Source organism: Macrobrachium nipponense, chromosome 24, assembly GCF_015104395.2.
Source record: "Macrobrachium nipponense isolate FS-2020 chromosome 24, ASM1510439v2, whole genome shotgun sequence".
In the NCBI taxonomy this organism is placed as follows: domain Eukaryota; kingdom Metazoa; phylum Arthropoda; class Malacostraca; order Decapoda; family Palaemonidae; genus Macrobrachium; species Macrobrachium nipponense.
The window spans coordinates 32,865,291-32,885,290 of NC_061091.1; the positions used below are offsets into that span (position 1 = coordinate 32,865,291).

The following is a 20,000-nucleotide window of genomic DNA, read 5'->3' on the forward strand; positions in this document are numbered from 1 at the left end:
TTACATTACGAAATGCACACTCGACATCATATGCGGTGGGTTTGTGATAACTACTTTGGGTAAATCTAAAGAATTAGAAGTTGAATTGTGCACTAAAGGCCTTTTCATTGTATCACTGTTCCTTTTTCATTAAGATATATTACCATTGCATCTAAAACAATCGGCATTTGATGTATGAGTTTTGTCTTATGCTGCATTTTCAATCATTCTAGGCTCTTTAAAAAACCAACTGAAGTAAACGATTCACAGTACTTAATCGTACAGACACTAAGAGTCATTTTCTTTCCGAATGAAACAGAAACGGCCATGGGGACTTCCATCAATGCTCAAGACGACGAGGGGGAAAATACTTACATCGATGCCATATATAAGTAAGCGTTTATTACTCACTCGACTCAGGTGCGAGATAAAACGGGGTGCTTTTTCCTCAACCTATGTCCAAGCTCCAGATATTCCAGAACTTTATTACTTGAATTGAAAAACGCTCTCTGTTACCTAGATGCAGTAGTTGTTTATAGTTAGTGGCTGATTTAATGAAAATTCTGTTTGTGAACATCGCTCGTTAAGCATCAGCGCACTCTTCACAGTTTGTTGATCTACGCTGCCTTTTACTAACTTCTTCTTCTTCTTCTTTAGGATTGGCTACATGATCCAGCAACGCGTTGCCAACGCCTGGCAACATTCGGATTTCTTGTACCGGCTGTCTGGCTATGCTAAAAGACGTGATTCGCTTGTCAAAATCCTTCATGAATTCTCGCTGAAGACGATTAGGGAAAGGAGACGGCTTTTCCAAGAGCGGATGAAAACCGCAGAAAAGGAGAAAGAAGAAGATCCCCTAGGTATTTTAAGAATATGTTAATATTTTCAGTATACCTTAGTTTAATCAGACCACTGAGCTGATAAACAGCTCTCCTAGGGCTGGCCTGATGGATTAGATTTTTTTTTTTTTTTGTACGTGGCTAGGAACCAATTGGTTACTCAGCGGGATGTTCATAAATAGGCTTACTCAGAGAAAGGTGACACTAACAATGACTGCAAAACTTTAACTTGAATTTGTGCTGGTAAATTTTCCTTTCCTCTCCCCAGCGACTAAGAAGAAGCGACTCGCCTTCCTAGACCTTTTGCTGGAATATTCTCAAAATGACAACATAAATTTACCTGACGAAGATCTCCGGGAGGAGGTAGATACCTTTATGTTCGAAGGGCATGATACAACAACTGCTGCCATCAACTGGGTACTCTTCCTCTTGGGTCTGCATCCAGAGATTCAAGTAAGGTCAAATGTCACACGTGAGATCTAACACTATACACTAGAATTCTCTAAATAAGATACAAGCTTTGATGGTTTCAGGAACAGTTGTTAGTGTTAATTATGATCATTATTAAAAGTCAGATTCCACATTTCTGTTTATTTGCAGTGAAACTTTTACTTCTGCTTGAAGGTGGGGGCCAATAGCCTGAATCATGTTTGCTTCAGACATTTTTATTACATTACATTCAGACGAAGGTGGGTTTTGTTTCCATTAATTATACCAAGCTTTTTAGCAGTAGCAGTAGGTTAACGAGATTACCAGGTCGTGTCTCTGGACTTTGTTACGTCTTGCCAAAATTAATTGCCTTTACAAGAGTGGTCAAAACTAAGGGGTATATAAAGTCATAAGTTGCGCAGTTACAAGGAAAAATCAAAAGGAAATGGATGACAGGTGGAAAGATATTAAGGCACAGTCTTCAGTGCATTATGCTAGGTCTATTGAAGGTGCTACTCCCCACAGGGACAATTACTTCCCCACTGGTAAGGCATTCTGGGAAAATATGTTTTTTGAAAGTAACAGCTTGACAGCTTCAGCTATTAGTTATTGAAGTGCTTGCATAGAGCCTTCCAAAGAAATAAAGGCCGTTCTCCTACGTTCAATACAAATACCGATGATTTTTACAGGCCAAAGTTCATGACGAATTAGACAGTGTGTTTGGTAACCCGGACAGACCAGTAACCGCTGAGGACTTAAGGGAACTGAAGTATCTTGAAAACTGCATAAAGGAATCCCTGAGAATATTTCCATCTGTGCCCTTTTTCGGCAGAGAAACGAAGGAAGAGCTGGTCATAGGTAAGAAACTTTATGACTCTGTAAGTTTACCATCTTTGCTCCACAAGAGTATAGCTTCAAAACTCGCACTCAAATCGTTAATCTCAGATTGACTGAACGTTACCACAGTTACACTAAAGTTCAAAATCATTACAGATTTAACTTATTTGCATTGGAATGGTTGAAGACAAATTTGTAAAAATCCGAAGCAGAGAGACATTTCTACTAACAGCTTTTCTTCCAGGTAACTACGTAATACCTGCAGATACTCCAGTCACCATCATGACGTACCGGCTGCACAGGGACCCCAAATATTTCCCGAATCCGGAGGTTTTCAATCCCGATCGCTTCTTGCCTGAGAATAGCAAAGGCAGGCATCCCTTTGCTTATGTTCCCTTCAGTGCTGGGCCAAGGAATTGCATAGGTGAGTCGAGAAAGGGTATGACCAACTGTATGGTCTTGTACTGTTAGCCCAGTACAGCCACGGCCAACTATAGAGGTGGCCGTGGTACAGCAAGTAACTTTTCCTCAAGTTACAGATTATGCTATTTAAGTATTACTGCGAGCTGGATCAGCCATTGCGCATCATACACACACTTGTGTATACATATGTGAGTGCACGCGTGTGTTAATATGAAAAGTATCATTTTTTTTTATTTAAAGCACAGGTCGGACCATAGGAAGAAGCTCGATTGAAGAAAAACTCTTGCACAATATGACAAGCCAAGTTTAAGTCATAGAAAAGTAATGCATTAATTTAAACAAACTTCAGTTCAGAGATCTGTTATGTAAACTCTCCAGAAAATAAATCGAGCTGCCATGTTAGCTATGCTGTTTATCTGCTGGCGTCATTATTCCAGAAGCTGCAATAGATTCGAGCAGCATGCTAATTTTCTTGATATAGCTTGCCTTCTGGAAGCTCAAACATTCCCTCATAGACGAGAAGACAATAGACAATGCGAATCAGGGCAGGGGTGGCCAGACTTTTGGACTCCAAGATCTGTTCTAAAGACAAACTCTTTTACGATCTACCATGCTACATAATCACATATTATTACGTGGGAATTTTTTTTTTCAAATAGCGCCATAGTACGATAAAACATGAGTACAATTGCCTCACTGATATAAATATATATATATAGTATATATATATATATATATATATATTATTATATATATATATATATATATATATATATGTAGTATAACTGATCACGAAAGTTTGGAAACTTGATAAATCCATAAATAAAGGTATAAACCACGAAGGAAAAATAAACAAACAACGGATTTCTGCAAGATCTTTCGACTTCAACTTTATTTCCTTCGTGGCTTACACCTTTATATATATATATATATATATATATATATATATATATATATATATATATATATATATACGTATATATATGTGTGTATATATATATGCTTTTGTTTTTGTTTGTTTATATAGTATTGTGGGAGAACGAAGATCGACCAAACAAGTGGCAGCGATCGACTGTTTGGCTACCTCTGAATTACGAGATTTTAAATGTGACAATTTGTGCATGCTCTGTCACGAGATACTGATGCTCTTGTGTGTGCTCCTCTCAGGTCAGAAGTTTGCCATGATGGAAGAGAAGATCATCCTGAGTCACGTCTTGAGGAACTTCCGCGTCGAGAGCCAGGAGACCCAGGATCAGGTTCAGGTTCTCGGCGAGCTCATCCTGCGGCCGGAGAAGGGAAACCATTTGAAACTCTTCCCGAGGAAAATGTCTGGTGTGAGAGAATAGAGTATAGACAGATTCACTTCATTATTCGAACCGGGGTTTATTTTTACTCTCTGCTTTATTTTTGCAGTGTTGACCAGACACGTTGTAAGAATATTAGAACAATAAGTGAATAGATGTTTTGTACATTGGTAAGTTGGGCAGATTCCTTCACATTCACAATTGCATCACTGAAAATACAAATATTTTACACACACACACACACACACAAACACACACACACACACATATATATATATATATATATATATATATATATATATATATATATATATATATATGTGTGTGTGTGTGTGTGTGTATGTTTGTGTGTATATATATGAATATATGCACACACCTACATATACTATATATATATATATATATATATATATATATATATATATATATATACATATATATATATTATATATTATCTATATATATTATCTCTATATATATTATATATTATATATAATATGTGTGTGTGTACAGAGAGAGAGAGAGACGAGACATATACTGCTTATACATGCATATACATACATACAATGATATATATATAATGTATATATACATATACATATATATTGAGCGGAATCTTTTGAAACACAATTTTTCAATTCATAACATAATCATGTACTGTTGGATATTCAGGTTATTTAGTATCATTTGCAGAAGCAGCAAATGGCAAGGTATACTTCATGATCCACCAAAATGCACGCAAGAGTTCTGAAACTTGTTTCTAGACAATTGAATCATAGTTTTTTTTATCATTGGAATTCCATCACAAATTTGTTGTTACAGATCATCACATTGACGAACTTATTGAAACTTCATTGTCTGGTCATCTTTGAAACCACAGAGGACCCGTGTTTCGCTGTGTGGGTTTGGCAGTCGACGATTCTGAGTGAAAGTAACGAAGTCATTTTTGGTGCTCCTTCCCAAATGTGCAAATTCTGCATACTATTTTGTTATCATCTGTGTCCCCTCCAGGAGCTGCTCTGCTTATTATCATTGATTACGTCAAGATAGTGTAGCTGATTATTCCGAGTGCCAACTTTCCCTGGGGTCGCAGACTGTAGTCTCTTCGGCTGTTATTCTTCTTAACGCTTTGCTTTCTTCTATGAAGGTCATACTGTAGGCTGTTCATAGTAATTATAAGAGTTTCTTATTGGTCCTTATTCCTAGTGATAGCTTTGATGTTGTATTTTTACATTTTTTACGCGCTCATCCATCTTGCTATTCTGAAATCCATTGCTGGTTATAGAGTTACTGGATCCAGTCTCGATACTTGTTGATGGGTTTCCAGTAAACCTTGTCTGCAAAAAGTTAAGTTTGCACAATAATCTTAGGACTTACTGTACGCACCCTTAGTACTCAGGAATATTCCAACGTCTGTAGGTCTGCATTATATCGGAGTTAAAAGTTACCCTTTTTATTCTTGTATCAAAAGAAGAAGCTCTTTTCTATTGTAAGATCAAGAGAAGACGTTTTAGAAAGCACAGAAGTTGATCGTGATTTTTCTGGTTATTTCCGGTGGCTGAGGATTTGCCGTCGCAACGTGTTACATAGTTAGTAGGTCTGTAGTGTTCACGAAGGATTCTCTTCTCTTGTGCATGTTCACAAATAGGATTCCGACAGCTCCTGTAGCTATACACCATCCACAGTTGTGTCTCTGAAAAATATCTGAAATCTTCGAGTGTTACTCTCAACTTCTTTTCTCCATTTCTGTAAAAATGAGGTACATCATTAGGAAATAATGGCTCAATATTTTTGTAATAGGTTCAGATAAAAAGAGTAGGATGTACAGGTAAATTTGTTTTCTCTATCTTGAATGTTTGATTCATTACAGATGTAGGAATCTGTATCTAAATGTACCTCGTATCAGAAAAAAAAATTGTATTTTCTTTGGTTTTATTAGAAAATTATTTGTTATTGTATTGTTCTCAATGTTTGCCAATGATATCTTATGCAAAACTGATTCAATGGAGACACGACTGTCACTATCATATTGTTTGAGTCATAATAAATAAAGGAATTAAAATGTTTTCATATCAGTCCTGAAACTAAGTAATGTATTCGAGAACAGTGAAGACTTGAAAATAAATTTCCATTAACAACAAAATAGAACAACATTTAAACGAATGAGAATAAGTAACCACCGGATTTTTAATTCTAATGGATGTCAGTTTACTTAATTATAAATGCAAAGATTATTTGCATGAAATTTAAACTAAAACTTTGAAAAGATGTTCCAGGACTCTGAAGGCGGTCAATTCTGTTTCGATTCCACAATTTACAAAACTTATCAGGTAAGTTATCGAAAACTTCCAGTTCCCTGGAAGGGATTAATCTCGATCAAAAACAAGAGGAAGCAATACATAAACAATCAAGCCTGATACTAAAAGCAGAAGGAACCGATAATAATCATCTACTTAGGACAATCGCTAAACTACAGAATTGGTTAAAGGGCAACACTAAGCCATTAAGAAAAATACACCTTCTAACAACACAATTATTATTATTATTATTATTATTATTATTATTATTATTATTATTATTATTATCTTTCAGATGATGGCCCCTATTCTTGTGGAACAAACCCACAGGGGTCATTTGAAATTAAAGCTTCTAAAGAATAAGGTGTTCATTTGAGGAAGTAACAAAAGGTAAAAGGAAAGAAAGACAGGAATTAGTTATTAGAAAATAAAATATGTATAAATTTAATAGATAAATCGGCAAAAATGTAAGAAGATTACAATGCAAATTGTTTTAGGAGAGCAATATACCGCATCTTCACTGGAACTTTTGGGTTGCCAATCGCTCAATATTCTGAGGGACACTTAATTATCGGTAACTGAAGATAAAACCTATAAAGATGTTGGGGGATCTGGACATCATTACGTCAGTAATAAGTCATTTCTCTGCGAAGTCACAGACTCTATTACCACAAGCAATAACGGAACATACTATAGTAGATTCACATCACCCGTGCATCTGATGTCTAGGCCGGTCCCTTACGACGCTCCTGATTGCTGTTGATAAGGCCAATCACAGGGCTGGAAACTCTCAGTCTCACTCGAGAGTTCACGTAGGCAAGGATGTATGTTCCGCCTCTCCTTTCAAAAGTATCCCTCAGAAGAGCTAGGGACACAGACACTGCCTATGTGAACTCGCGAGAGGGACTGAGAGTTTCCAGCCCTGTCAGCCCAGTGATGGCTTATCAACAGCCAATCAGAGCGTCGTAAGGGACTGGGCTAGACATCAAATGCACCGTTGATGTGAATCTACTATAGGCTAATGCAGAGCCGTATGTTCAGGATTTCTGAGACTGATCTCTTCAAAGGATCGGAGTGTTGACAGTTGATGGAACACAGAGTGGCTAAAAACAAGTAAAAAAGGCCGAAGAAATATAATTTTCTGCACTACGTATAATCCTGTATGACACTCTCAGCCATGGCCCATGAAACTCTCAGCCGCTGTCGTAGTAGCATGTGCTGTTGGCACCTATAGCAGTGCCAGATGCACGATCATGGCTAACTTTAAACTTAAAATAAAAGCTACTGAGGCTAGAGGGCTGCAATTTGGAATGTTTAATGATTGGAGGGTGGGTGATCAAAATACCAATTTGCAGCCCTCTAGCCTCAATGAATTTTAAGATCTGAGGGCGGACAGAAAAAGTGCGGACGGACAGACAAAGCCATCTCAGTAGTTTTCTTTTACAGAAAACTATAAAGTAAAAAAATGTGGCAAAGTTTCTTTGGCGCAATCGAGTTTTCTGTATAATATAATATGCTGCATAAAACCATCAATTATGACAGTTCTCCTGTTGCTTACCAGATGCCGTGAGTGAGGGTGCGTCCCATGGCTGCGGTAAGTGCAGCCAGATGTACGATCCATGGCAAACTTTAACCTTAAATAAAATAAAAATTACTGATGTTAGAGAGTTGCAATTTGGTATGTGTGATGATTGGGGGGGGGGGGGGGGTGGATGATCAAAATGCCAATTTGCAACCCTCTAGCCTCATTAACCTTTTAGATCTGAGGGCGTACTGACTGACAGACAAAGCCGGCACATTGGTTTTGTATTACAGAAAACTAAAAATGACTCCATACTAGAATGATCACCAAAGAGATATTAAAACAAAAATCCACCTTCGAGTAAGAGTGATATCTGCTGCATCTGTGGTAACTGGTATAACGTCTTAACGGTGTTTTTCGGATTAAGAGAAGCAGATATTGTTTCCTTTTTCATCCACATCAAGGAAACAGAAGTAAAATTTACAAAACAAAAATACAGCAGCAAACAGAGCGATCTATTGTTAAGTATATAACTACGCAACAGGAGAAGAGCCATCTGTTATGCCATTTTTTAAGTACATCCTTCATTTCTTTAGTATAAGTGTTTGTGCAGGAAGACGTATGTTTAAGTGAATTACTAGTCTTAAAAATTTACTTAAAATTTCAAATCACAAAACTAACATCAACTGAAACTGTATTCTGACGGAATATATGCATGTATGTATGTATGTATGGATGGATGGATGGATGTATGTATATGTGCGTGTATATATAGTACATATGTCTATGAATATATTTACATGTTATAAATTGTTTTTTCTGTTCTCTTGTCTTCCATATATGATCGTTCTAGCTACCATCGAAAACTTTGAATTCTATAATAATAATAATAATAATAATAATAATAATAATAATAATAATAATAATAATAATAATAATAATAATAATAATAATAATAAGGGATCTTGGGAACGTGCCTGGTGTCCCACATTTGCAGGTCTTTATACTTAATATAAATTTGTTCCCTTTCTTTCTGATCTACTCTGGTATTCCATGATATTGCGACATCGATGAGTGATACTTTCTTTTTGGTGTTGTCAATCAACGTCACGTCTGGTCTATTTGCACGTATCACCCTGTCTGTTTTGATACCATACTCCCAGAGGATCTTCACGTGATGTTTTCTATCCCTCCCTCAGGTTGGTGCTCGTACCATTTATTACTTGCAAGGTAGCTGGTGTTTCTTGCACAGGCTCCAGTGGAGGGTTTTTGCTACTGAATCATGCCTCTTTATTATTAGCTTGTTCAATTGTGTATTAGTTGTGGTAACCCATGATGATGACCAATTCTTCTCCAAAGGAGCCATGGAAATATATTCATAATAAAGTGTTGTGTGAGATCACGGTTTCTTCATGTGAAACATTGGACTTGCAAGATAGGTGGTCTATTTGAAGAGAGGAAGGAGTCAAAATCTATGAATTTCGTGCGCTTTTATTTACAGGGAATAATGCACGATCATTACACCAAGACAACATAAAACTTATGCAAAGTTCTTTAAAATTTTACATATTGCTACTCAAAGGACGGCAGTTCCTTGGATAATCGCCCCCTTTAGAGAAAAAATAAAAAAACTACTATGGGAGGTTAATACCACTAAAATTAAAGAAATTATCTTCCATAAAGATAACATAACATGATAAATACCTAATGCTAATAGACCACGTTATTAAGACATTAAAAATATGGTTCAACACTAAAACTATAATTGGGCAAGGCGCAGTAAAGACCAATTGGTATTTATTAGTTCAAACTTAGATACAATTCTTCGAATTAGCCCAGTTTATCAATTTATAGTGTTCTTTGGAAATATTTACTGATTGAGTATTATTAATTCTTCAAAATCAGTCTAACAAAATTCTATATTTAAAAAATGATTACTTGTGATAATGAATGAATATTGCATTTTTATCATACGGAACTCAGAAATTCGAATTTTGAGTTTCTGCGAATATTGCGATGACTGGCGAAGGTTTAATAAAAAAGAAAAAAAAAATGAAGGGACACCGATGACAAAGGCACGGATATTGTTCACATGTGCAAATGCACGTATGTGTATAAAGACAATGTGTGGGAGACAATCTCCCACCTTGAATGATTCAGTGGACGGCGATCTTCTCGCGCCTACTGCGGATTTGACCGAGGGCGAGGACGGGGAAACTCACCGTGGTAAGATTTTCCGTGAACATTCAGATGTTTGCTGAGGGCGGAAGGGGTAGAGAATTTGGCGGAACAAACGCTACAACGGAATGGTCCTTCTCTACTGTGGATCTTCATGTGACTGACGAGGTAGCTATACCGGAGGAATTTGCCAGGACAAATGGAACACGAGAATTTCTCACCAGCGTGAGTATTTTCGTGATTTTTAAGAGCAACTCTGTCGGGAAATGTGAGCCGGCAATATCGACAGGCAGAAACCGGCCGATCGTGGATGCGTTCATGACTCTTCATGTCAGATTTTTCTGCGCATGTGTAGGTGCAACGCGAGCACCAATACCGTTTTTCTCCTGTATGAATGCGTTTGTGCCTTACCAGTGAGGATTTATGCGAGAAGGTAGTATTGCAGAGTGAGCAGAGATAGCATTCTTCACCGGTATGAATGCGTTCATGTCTCCTTAATTCTAATACCTTTGTGAAGGCACAGTTGCAGTTTGAGCAAACATGAGGTTTCTCTGTGGTATGGATAAATTCATGCTCTCTAACGTCACATCTACTTTTACTGGCGTAGGGGCAATATGAGCACTTATAGTCGTCGTTTTCTGTGCGGGAAGGCTTTCGCTTTCGAGTTTTACGCAGTTTCTCTGGTTTCAAGGTGCGTTCACGAGAGGAACTAACTGACGTATTCCCTACTCCGCTGCCTTCGCCATGAGTTGTCTGATGGCTACAGTGTGGCTGAGGATCTTCGCCGACGTGATGTTGGACGAAATAGAGAAAATTTAATTCTGCTCCCGAAAGACGTCTTTCGTTGGATCCAGCAGCTTCACTCTCTGCACTTGCGATGTCACTCTGGAATTCATCTGGATCCTCCTGATTCCAGGTCGGATTTTCCTCTGCTTCCTTCGTCTCATCCTCTGTTCTTTGGGGATCCATCTGAAAGCAGTGAAAAGGGCATTTTTCAAACCTTATGAAGGGCAAGTTTTCACTTTGGAGAAAAATCAGTAGTGATTCGTCCAAAGACTTCAAAAAATGAAACTCAATATTTTCAAACACTTTCTTCTCCCCTTCTTGACCACAAGAACAGAAGTTGTATCAATGATTAAATATTAAGCTAATTTATCTTAATCCATTGTTGTAAGAAGTTGGTTCAACTCTCTTAATGAGTTATAGAATAGTTTACTATTCTATAACTCATTAAGAGAGTTGAACCAACTTCTTACAACAATGGATTAAGATAAATTAGCTTAATATTTAATCATTGATACAACTTCTGTTCTCGAGTCACCTTCTGAACGGTGTCTCACTTTTAAGAGATTCCAGAAAAACCCAATGGAGAAGGAAATGATGAACTGTGGGCGGTTTATGAGCTACTTACAAAGCCTGGCGGTTGGAACTACTTCTTGGACCTTCAGGAATAAAACCAGCAGATATTCAATACTTTAAGTTAAAATTCATATTCATTATTTTTTCAAACTGCAGTTAAGTTTATGGAGGTAAACATTCTTACCATTCATATTGGTCAATGAAACTAAAAAAAAAAGGCTTTGCATGAAATAATAACCACTCAAACACAGCGTAGCAGCAACAAATAAAGAAAGTTGATGAAATTTTGAAAAAAAAAATCAAATTTATTAAGCAAAAAGTGTTTCTTTGACTGAACATTTTCTGAAGAATATCAAGACACGATCAAAAATGTAATGTGGAAGTTTGGTACTGTTCAGATTAAAATGATCAACAAATTGAAGACTCTTATACTTAAATCTTGTACTCTGGTTAATATCTAAGAATAAAAGTCAGTGGACATATTTGTATGACTAACAACAATAAAAACTTGTTCTAGGGAAAACAACCGAGATGACTAGCTGATCCAGTCTTGCCCGCTTGTTGATCCACCCTCCGAAAAAGTACTTTTGCTTACTTCGAAAGGAGAGTAGAGGTCTCGAGGTGTTGCTCCCACCACTAATGACTCATGACTGGTGCCCATCTCCGGTGTCAGGACGTGTTAAAGTACTTTTTCGGAGGGTGGATCAACAAGCGGGCAAGACTGGATCAGCTAGTCCGCTCGGTTGTTTCCCCTAGGATATCTCGAAAATGTCCCAATGGTGCGTTTCTTTTTCAAATGTAGGGCTTTTATCAGAATCTTAAACACATGGTAGCTATAGGGGTGTACTGAAGAAATAAATACGCCTTTCAATAATTACCAGGCTCTGATATGGCTGTTTAAGAAAATAGTACCCACCTTTGTTTCGGATCCGCTGGTTCCTGGTGCCCCCTTTCGATGGCTTTCCTGTGCACCTGCTCTCTTATTCGGCGCTACTGTTTGAATTTGATGCCAAAAAATAAAACAAAAAAAAAAGAGAAATCTTGTTTTCACTTAACCAGTGAAACTGAAGTTGTGTTCAACTGCGATATTAAGAAACAGTCTTGTTACTAACCCATACACAAATGAGCTTGTTGTTGTCTGTATAATGGTTGTTTTGAATATCGTTCGTCTTCTTCAATTTACTCTTATTTGACTTTCTTTTCTGGGGCAATTCAGGAATCAAACTGGTAAAGTTATGCAGTCTACTATTTTTCAATTTCTTATCATTGAGCATAGGTAAATGTTCGTATGGTATAAGTAAAGAATGCTATTAATTATAGATAAAACAACAAACAAATATAAGTTTATGTGAAAATATACCGGTGACAAAAACTAAGGCAAAGATGCATTTCATGTAGGTATTATTACAACTCTGAAACTCACGACCATCAGTGACAACAACGCCAATGGAAGGCCATTCCTCAAATGTTGCTTTGAAGAGAATGAAAGATTTCCGGGCGGGATAGCTTTCCTCTTTCATTAAAGAACTTGGGCGCCGCAAAGCTAGTAGATGGCTAAATTATAAATAAGCGAGTGGCTAAATTCCACAGATCAACATGGCCGGTCTGCTCTTGAGTTATGTGCATCCTCCGATTTCGTCCAGCTATTTGAGAAACCCACGCACATCTCTGGTAATAGATTAGACCTCATATTCACAGACGTTCCGGCTATTGCTAAATCCAAGGTCTGCGAGTTTATAGGCACGTCCGATCACTGCGCCATTGAGAAAGGCATATCTGTCGATCAGTATATTCCTAATTCCACCATTCAAAAAACGATCTGGCTGAAATCCAGAGCCAATTGGTATCGCATTATTAAAGCATATCAGCCACTTAATATTTTAGATGCTATATCAGATCCGATCCCAAGAAAAAGTTAAATAAAATACCATTGGCTATTTTAATAATGTATGTCCCTAGAAAGGTAATTCAATTCGGGACAAATGACCAGCCATGGTTTGATGATACTTATAGAAGAGCTTACCATGGCAAACAGACCAAACTCAACACAGGGAGACAAAATCGTTCACATGAAAATGACACCATTTTTGCTGTGTCTTGCTGTGCTGAGAATAGAACTTGTCATATAGCTGAGAGAAATTACAATAATTCCTTAAAGAGAAAACTTGAAGGAATGACTCAGCCTCACCTGTGGTGTACCCAACTGGTATCATCTATCTTTGGGACAGGCTCATCTTCCATTCCTCCACTGTTAACAGATGGATAGATTGGAAAAGCTAGACTGCTTCCTAGAGGTTTTTGAATACTTGTCATCCTTGACCCGTTCTTACAAAATTTGCATTTCGCCCAAGGGCTGTTCAGAAAATTCTTGATAATCTTGATAGCTGGGGTGGTGAAGATCCCGATGGTTTTTAGTGTGTGGCCTCCTAAGATTAGTAGATTCTTTAGATTTTTATGCTGATGTAGTATCGTTTTCGATGAGCAAAAGATTTGCAATACAGCGCTGTTCCACAGAATGGCATATCTGTAGACTTCAGTAATTACAGGGCAATTTCTATTCCCCCTCTGCTCTCCAAAGTTACAGGAAAACTTATTTTTAAGCCACAATATAAGTATATGGAATCTGAATGATTGTTATTTGATAGTCAGTGTGCATATCGGAAGCAGTTAGGTACCTGCGATGCTCTTTTTACTTTGACATGCCATTTGTAAAAGAACCTTGATGGGATTTTGACTGTAGAGTAATTCGGATAGATTTTAGTACTGTTTTCGATTCATTAAATCACATGACACTTATTTATAGACTTCAGAATCTTGGAGTGGGTGGATATGTTTTAGTTTACTTCAAGATTTTCTGACAGATATATAGGCAGCAGTGTTTGCTGTGCTTTTAGGATCTTTTGTAAATAAAGACCTATTGTGTCTGGAGTTCCACATAGTACAAGTGATATGGTCGTTGGCCTGGAAGTCAAGATTGTTCAGTGTGCCGATGATGGAACACTTGTGGGTGCAGTAAAGTCTTCATTTATGAGAAATGAGTCTTTCCTTAATCTCAGTCGTGATATGGAGTATGATGGTGAACTCCAGTAAGACGAAAACACTGTTGATTAGTAGATTCCGTACTGATTTTCTACCTCGTCCTCCCCTTTAGGTGAATGGAACTTTGCTGAACGAGTCTGAAGCCTTTAACTATTCCAAGTATAACTAGACTCACGTCTTACTTTTGAGAAACATCTATGAAAGTGCCTCCAAAATGCCGCACGGAAGTAGGGTGTTTTACGAAAGGCCTCAAATATTCAGCGATAAAATCAGTGCCACCTATTTTAGGTTATTTGTGCTTCCTTTACTAGAATACTGTTTTCCGATGTGGATGTCTGCTTCTGTCTGATATTTATCTCTTTTAGATAGAGTGGTTTGTGGTGGTAGGTTTCTGTTTCCCTAATAGTAGCAGTTATGACTTGGAGCATCGAAGGATGGTCTCTTGTTTGTCACTTTTCATAAGCTGTATTTCAACAGCGATCTTTCATATTCACAATTGATACTTGGTCCCCTTTTTCCTGTCGAAATCAATCAGATTCGCTGAACGGCAGCACCAGTATAGAGGAAATGTGCCTCGCTGTCGAACTTGTCAGTTCCAGAGGTCCTTTATCCCTCACACCGCTAGACTATGGAACAGCCTCCCAGAGGATGTCGTGCAATTGGAACTTCTAAAGTTCAAGCGGAGATGCAATGCATTACTGCCATTCTCCTTTTGCAGTTTAATAAATTTTCATCCGGTTACTAATTTATTAATTTTTTTTAAATAAGTGAGATCTCTTCTTTCTGTATTTCACTTTACCTCCTCTTACTTCCTCCTAATGAACACCAGATCTTTGGAAGATTGAATTTGAAGTCAATGGCCCCTGTAGGCTTCTTCCATATGATTCATTTTCTGAACAACAACAACAACAACAACAATAATAATAATAATAATAATAATAATAATAATAATAATAATAATAATAATAATAATAATAAAAATGTCAATGTGAAAAGTACACTATAACTCTAGTAATATTCTTGATGCTAACATCCAGGCATAAGTATCAGTACTTTGATAACCTTAGAACTGAAAATCAGAAGCGTGTGAAATGAAAACAGTCATCTTTATCGATATATATATATATATATATATATATATATATATATATATATGTAAATATATATATGTATGTATATATATGTACTACACACACACACACACACACACACACACACATATATATATATATATATATATATATATATATATATATATATATATATATATTTATAAATCACAGTAGATGCAAGCGAATACAACAGGCAAATGATAGGCACAAATCCGTACCGAACGCTTTCGTGCCTCGACAATGCCTCAATAAAGGCAAAAGCACTCGGTACGGATTTCTGCATATAATTCACCTGTGGTATTCTCTGTATGTATGATATATATATATATATATATATATATATATATATATATATATATATATATATCAGAAAAAAAATCTAATTCAGACGGAAAATAATGATTTTCTAAAAGTCCCAGTAACAAAAAGAGCCACTGAAGATGTGCGTTCTTGAAAATTAAAAGACTAAAAATAAGCTCAGAGAAGCTAATGTCATTATGACATCTTTAGTAATAATTGGTGAGAGAGAGAGAATGAAAGTATCTCTATTTGATACTACGTCTTAAGTTGAATAGCAGAATGATAGGCATCGGCGGTAAAGGAATAATTTAGTAAGAGCTATTTTGAATAATTGAATTTATCATAGATTAGAAAAAAATAATCAATTCGTTCAAGAACACTTTTATATCATTCCATAATTTAGATTTTATGTTAAGATTTGGTAAGAGTCGTTGATTCTTTCACTTCCAGCTTTGTGGAAGATACCTAGTAGCCGTAAAAACCTCAAAAATTATTGAAGCCTCCAAACCCTCCAAAGGCATCGCCGTATCCACCGTAGCCAAAACCGTATCCGAAGGGTCTATAGCCTTAGACGCTGAAGCCATAGGGACTACCTCCAAAGAAGAAGTGTCGGCTAGGTTCGGGTGCTGGCAGGGCTGCAGTGACCTCCATCAGGGCAAAAAGGGCCACCAACACCAACAGGGCAACACCCATCTACAAAAGGAACTAAGGAAATCAGTTTGCAAAACTTTCTAGTGAGTCTAAAACTACATTAACGGCGTTGGAAGCCGAGCTTTGTTGAGTAAACCGATGGATCAAAAATACAAAAAATGAAGGTATTGTAACCATCAATGCATATAGCTGTTTTCTCAAAAACATTATCACACACAGAGAAGGAACTTGAGATGAATCAAGAGAAATATAGCGCATGTTTTTGAACAGTTTTTTTCTGCTAAAACAACGAGAGAACTTTTAAAAGTTGTGGCCAATGAAAAATTTCACGCTAATCTTATCGTTTCCATGGCGAATAGGTATCCTTATCAGATTCTGGGAAACTGGTCATCAGCAATTCATTGAAAGCTTCCTCATACACAGAACGCGTTCCTGCGTGATGATCCTGTCTTATTTCAAAGATGTGGAAAGATAAACCTGTTTAAATTTATACAAAATCAGGAATAAAGTTATGGTACGACAATTATCGCAAAAAAAAAAAAAAAAAAAAAAAAAATGCTCGTAAAATACCGTTTCGTGAAAGAGAGAATTAAGAGAAAGGCGTCTCCTTTGGAAATCCAGCAAGACCAAACTCGCAACTTAGAACTAAATTAGATGGTGATACTTTTCAGTAATTCCAATTAGATAAACTAAAATATAGGCAATTGTTTTTGGGAAAAGGAGAAGATTCTTTATTACTAGTATTTTTGTAATCGTTTTGATACAAACAAACATTACTTATATATATTCTTATTTGAATAATCTCCTGGTATAAAAGCAAATATTCAGATGTCTGAAAAGACTTAGGCGTCAGATGGCTCTAACTGGGAAGGCGGATCTTTTATGTTATGAGATGTGAGAAAGAGTAGGTGGAAAAAGGGATTTGGACACACCTTGGTTAAATCTGGGCTAAAACATTCAAGACAGCCTCCAGTTCCCCTTTAAACCATCTTGGAGGCAGGTGTCCTCACAGATAAATCATGACCATTCACTATTCTCCAGTCGCTATCAAATGTTATGTCACATAACGAGTGGAAGTAAAAGTCCTCCCAACTCTTGTAGGAAAGGATGACAGACAACGATCCCTCCATTCTTCTGTTAGGTAGTCTATCACTAGTGTAACAGGTCATGACCTGATTCATTGCTGCCCTTATCTCTTGTTGTACGATGTCTGTTGAAAACTAGATGCCAGTGGACCACATTTATCTCTTGTAATGATGCCCATGAACCACAAAGGATTCAGCCTCTTTCGACAAATGCCCACATGCTGGATTATTGGTGTCTATCTGGAGATAAACTATGACCTTCACGCAAAGAACATCATTTATGGCCTCGACTTTGCTTTTACTTCATTATTAAAATAAAAACTATATGAAAACTGCCATAGCCTTCCGAGATCATGAAATGAAAACAAAGTCACAGATCTAAATATATAACTATACAGAACTCATAATCATTCAAAGTACTGTTGAAAGGGCCACTAAGAAAAAAAAAAAGTTTTCCGAATGAATCAACATCTCAAATTCAAAACAGTTTTTTTCTTTTTTTTCTGTGGACATCAGGGGATTAGGAATTGTGAATAAGAAGACTGTTTGGAAAAATAGTAAAATTTATTGTATAAAAGAATAGATTTCACATTATCTTTAGAAACTCTTCAATATTTAACATTTCTTTGAGTTTCATGAAGGTCACTGATGCAATGACTTCAATTATCTTTATGGAAGTTGTTCATCTACAGAGAAGCTCACCATTAACCGTGGAAACCTCCAAATCCTCCAAGGCCACCAAAGCCTCCAAAGCCTCCAAAGCCTCCGAAGCCACCACCGTATCCGCCGTAGCCAAAGCCGTATCCGTGGGGTCTGTAGCCGTAACCGCCGAAGCCATAGGGACTGCCTCCAAAGAAGTGGCGTCGGCTAGGTTCGGGTGCTGGCAGGGCTCCAGTGACCTCCATCAGGGCAAAAAGGGCCACCAACACCAACAGGGCAACGCCGATCTGCGAAAGGAATAAAATCAATTAATTTACAAAACCTTCGGGTGATTCTCAAGTTGGACTGACTGCATCGAGGACCAGACTCAGCTGAGAGTGTGCATGAAACAGTATAACTTACAACTGAAGTACTTGGAAACCAAATATAATATATTAGATATATATCATACTTTACTATGTATTTTTAAATGGGGAGCTGATTTGTATTATCTATGTTTAGGAGTCAGTTACTTATTCCAGGACATTTTTCATGGAAGGTATAATACCCTTAATACAGTTTACTTTTAGTTAAAAAAAAAACATGGATAGTCATTACGAAAATGCTAATACGTCTTAATGTTTCGAAGGCATTATCAGTTTGCATGAGACTACTCACTGAAATTCGTAGATTTTAATGACATTAAAATAATAATCACAAAACCAATAATTTGTAGTAGTCACTTAAGATTTTGTAACACAATAACCAGATATAGTAAGCTTACTGTCTTCATGGTGAATAGATGATATGTTGTTTCCTCTGAGGATTCTAGAAAACTCTTCAACGTCTTCCTCTGCGACCTTCTATTTATACGAAACTTCTGTCTCAGTAAAAAGTTGCCAACGCTCCTATTCTGGAACTGGATGAAGAAAAAACCTCTCTCAGGGAGGAAAAGTAAAACTTTAAAGGGGCAGATGTTGTGTTTCGATGCATTTCTTTCATTGCGTCAAAGTCTTTTTCTGGAATGGCTATTATAATTAATATTCCATACTCTTTTCTGCCTTTGCAAGAAGTTGGTGAAATACTCTTTGCGTAATCAAAGCGTTATGGGCGGCAAAACCCGACGAAAAACCCGTCGAGCAGTGTATGACAAAACGTACGTTCATGGTCCCGCCTTCACACACACACCCAGAGTTTTCTCTCCCGTCATTATTACTCCAAGATGCTTCTTCCGCACCGCATGAATTCTTAATATATTTTTTAACCCGGACCATATATATATATATATATATATATATATATATATATATATATATATATATATATATAATATATATATATATATATATATATTATATATGTATATATTTAATATATATATATATGATATATATTAAAGATAATATAGATATATATATATATAGTTGTGTTATATATAATATTATATATATATCTATAGATATATATATGCGTGTGTGACGAGTGTTTTGTTGGGTTTGGCAAATCTACTTTTTAAATGCAAAACAGAATTTAACACGGTATAAATCCTGACTGGTTGTAACTTTAGTATTTCTCTGGTTTTTACTCTATAGATCTTGTTTATATACGAGCGAGCAAGTACCTTTGCCCTCTGCTAGCAGACTTGGTTGGGTCACTGCCCGTTCTTGATTTCGTTCCCCATCCAACTGGACGGTGGTTCGATTCCATGGGGGGACGAAATTATTATCAACTAAAAATTCCCCCTCTGTACATACTATAGAAAATATATCAATTCCGAGGTAGAGTGAATTAGATATCAAAGGACATTTGTAGCTCGAATGATTTATATGAATCACGGTGATGTGATAAGTATTCATATATATATATATATATATATATATATATATATATATATATATATATATCTTGTGAAATAAATGGAATGAGTTTATACATTCCTTGGCTGCTTAAAATGAATACTTTCACTGTCATGAACAAAAATTGCAGTTTACTTGCACATATCTTCAA

At 36.7% G+C, this 20,000-nt stretch overlaps 3 protein-coding genes across 3 annotated transcripts in view; 1 reads left to right on the forward strand and 2 right to left on the reverse strand.

Moving 5' to 3' along the window:
- Window positions 1-4,033, forward strand: part of LOC135205564 (cytochrome P450 4C1-like) — a 17,361-nt gene extending 13,328 nt beyond the window's left edge. The window contains exons 6-12 of the mRNA XM_064236331.1: window positions 1-35; window positions 299-371; window positions 637-839; window positions 1,087-1,271; window positions 1,937-2,105; window positions 2,329-2,508; window positions 3,675-4,033. The exon at window positions 1-35 is cut by the window's left edge and continues 151 nt beyond it. Of these exons, the coding sequence (XP_064092401.1) occupies window positions 1-35; window positions 299-371; window positions 637-839; window positions 1,087-1,271; window positions 1,937-2,105; window positions 2,329-2,508; window positions 3,675-3,853 (1,024 nt within the window). The 3' untranslated portion in view covers window positions 3,854-4,033. The remainder of the gene's footprint in view (window positions 36-298; window positions 372-636; window positions 840-1,086; window positions 1,272-1,936; window positions 2,106-2,328; window positions 2,509-3,674) is intronic.
- Window positions 4,034-9,119: 5,086 nt separating this feature from the next.
- Window positions 9,120-11,898, reverse strand: LOC135203901 (zinc finger protein 135-like). Its single transcript, XM_064233836.1, has 2 exons — window positions 11,763-11,898; window positions 9,120-10,777 (listed from the first exon to the last, which is right to left on the reverse strand). The coding sequence occupies exons 1-2, from the start codon at window positions 11,826-11,828 to the stop codon at window positions 9,812-9,814; spliced, it is 1,032 nt and encodes a 343-aa protein (XP_064089906.1). The 5' UTR covers window positions 11,829-11,898; the 3' UTR covers window positions 9,120-9,811.
- A 6,001-nt stretch (window positions 11,899-17,899) lies between these two features.
- On the reverse strand, window positions 17,900-18,901 carry LOC135203909 (neuropeptide-like protein 31). The gene is made up of 2 exons (XM_064233845.1): window positions 18,778-18,901; window positions 17,900-18,301 (listed from the first exon to the last, which is right to left on the reverse strand). Exons 1-2 carry the CDS (start codon window positions 18,784-18,786, stop codon window positions 18,059-18,061), a joined length of 252 nt encoding a protein of 83 aa, XP_064089915.1. The 5' UTR covers window positions 18,787-18,901; the 3' UTR covers window positions 17,900-18,058.
- Window positions 18,902-20,000: the final 1,099 nt, after the last annotated feature.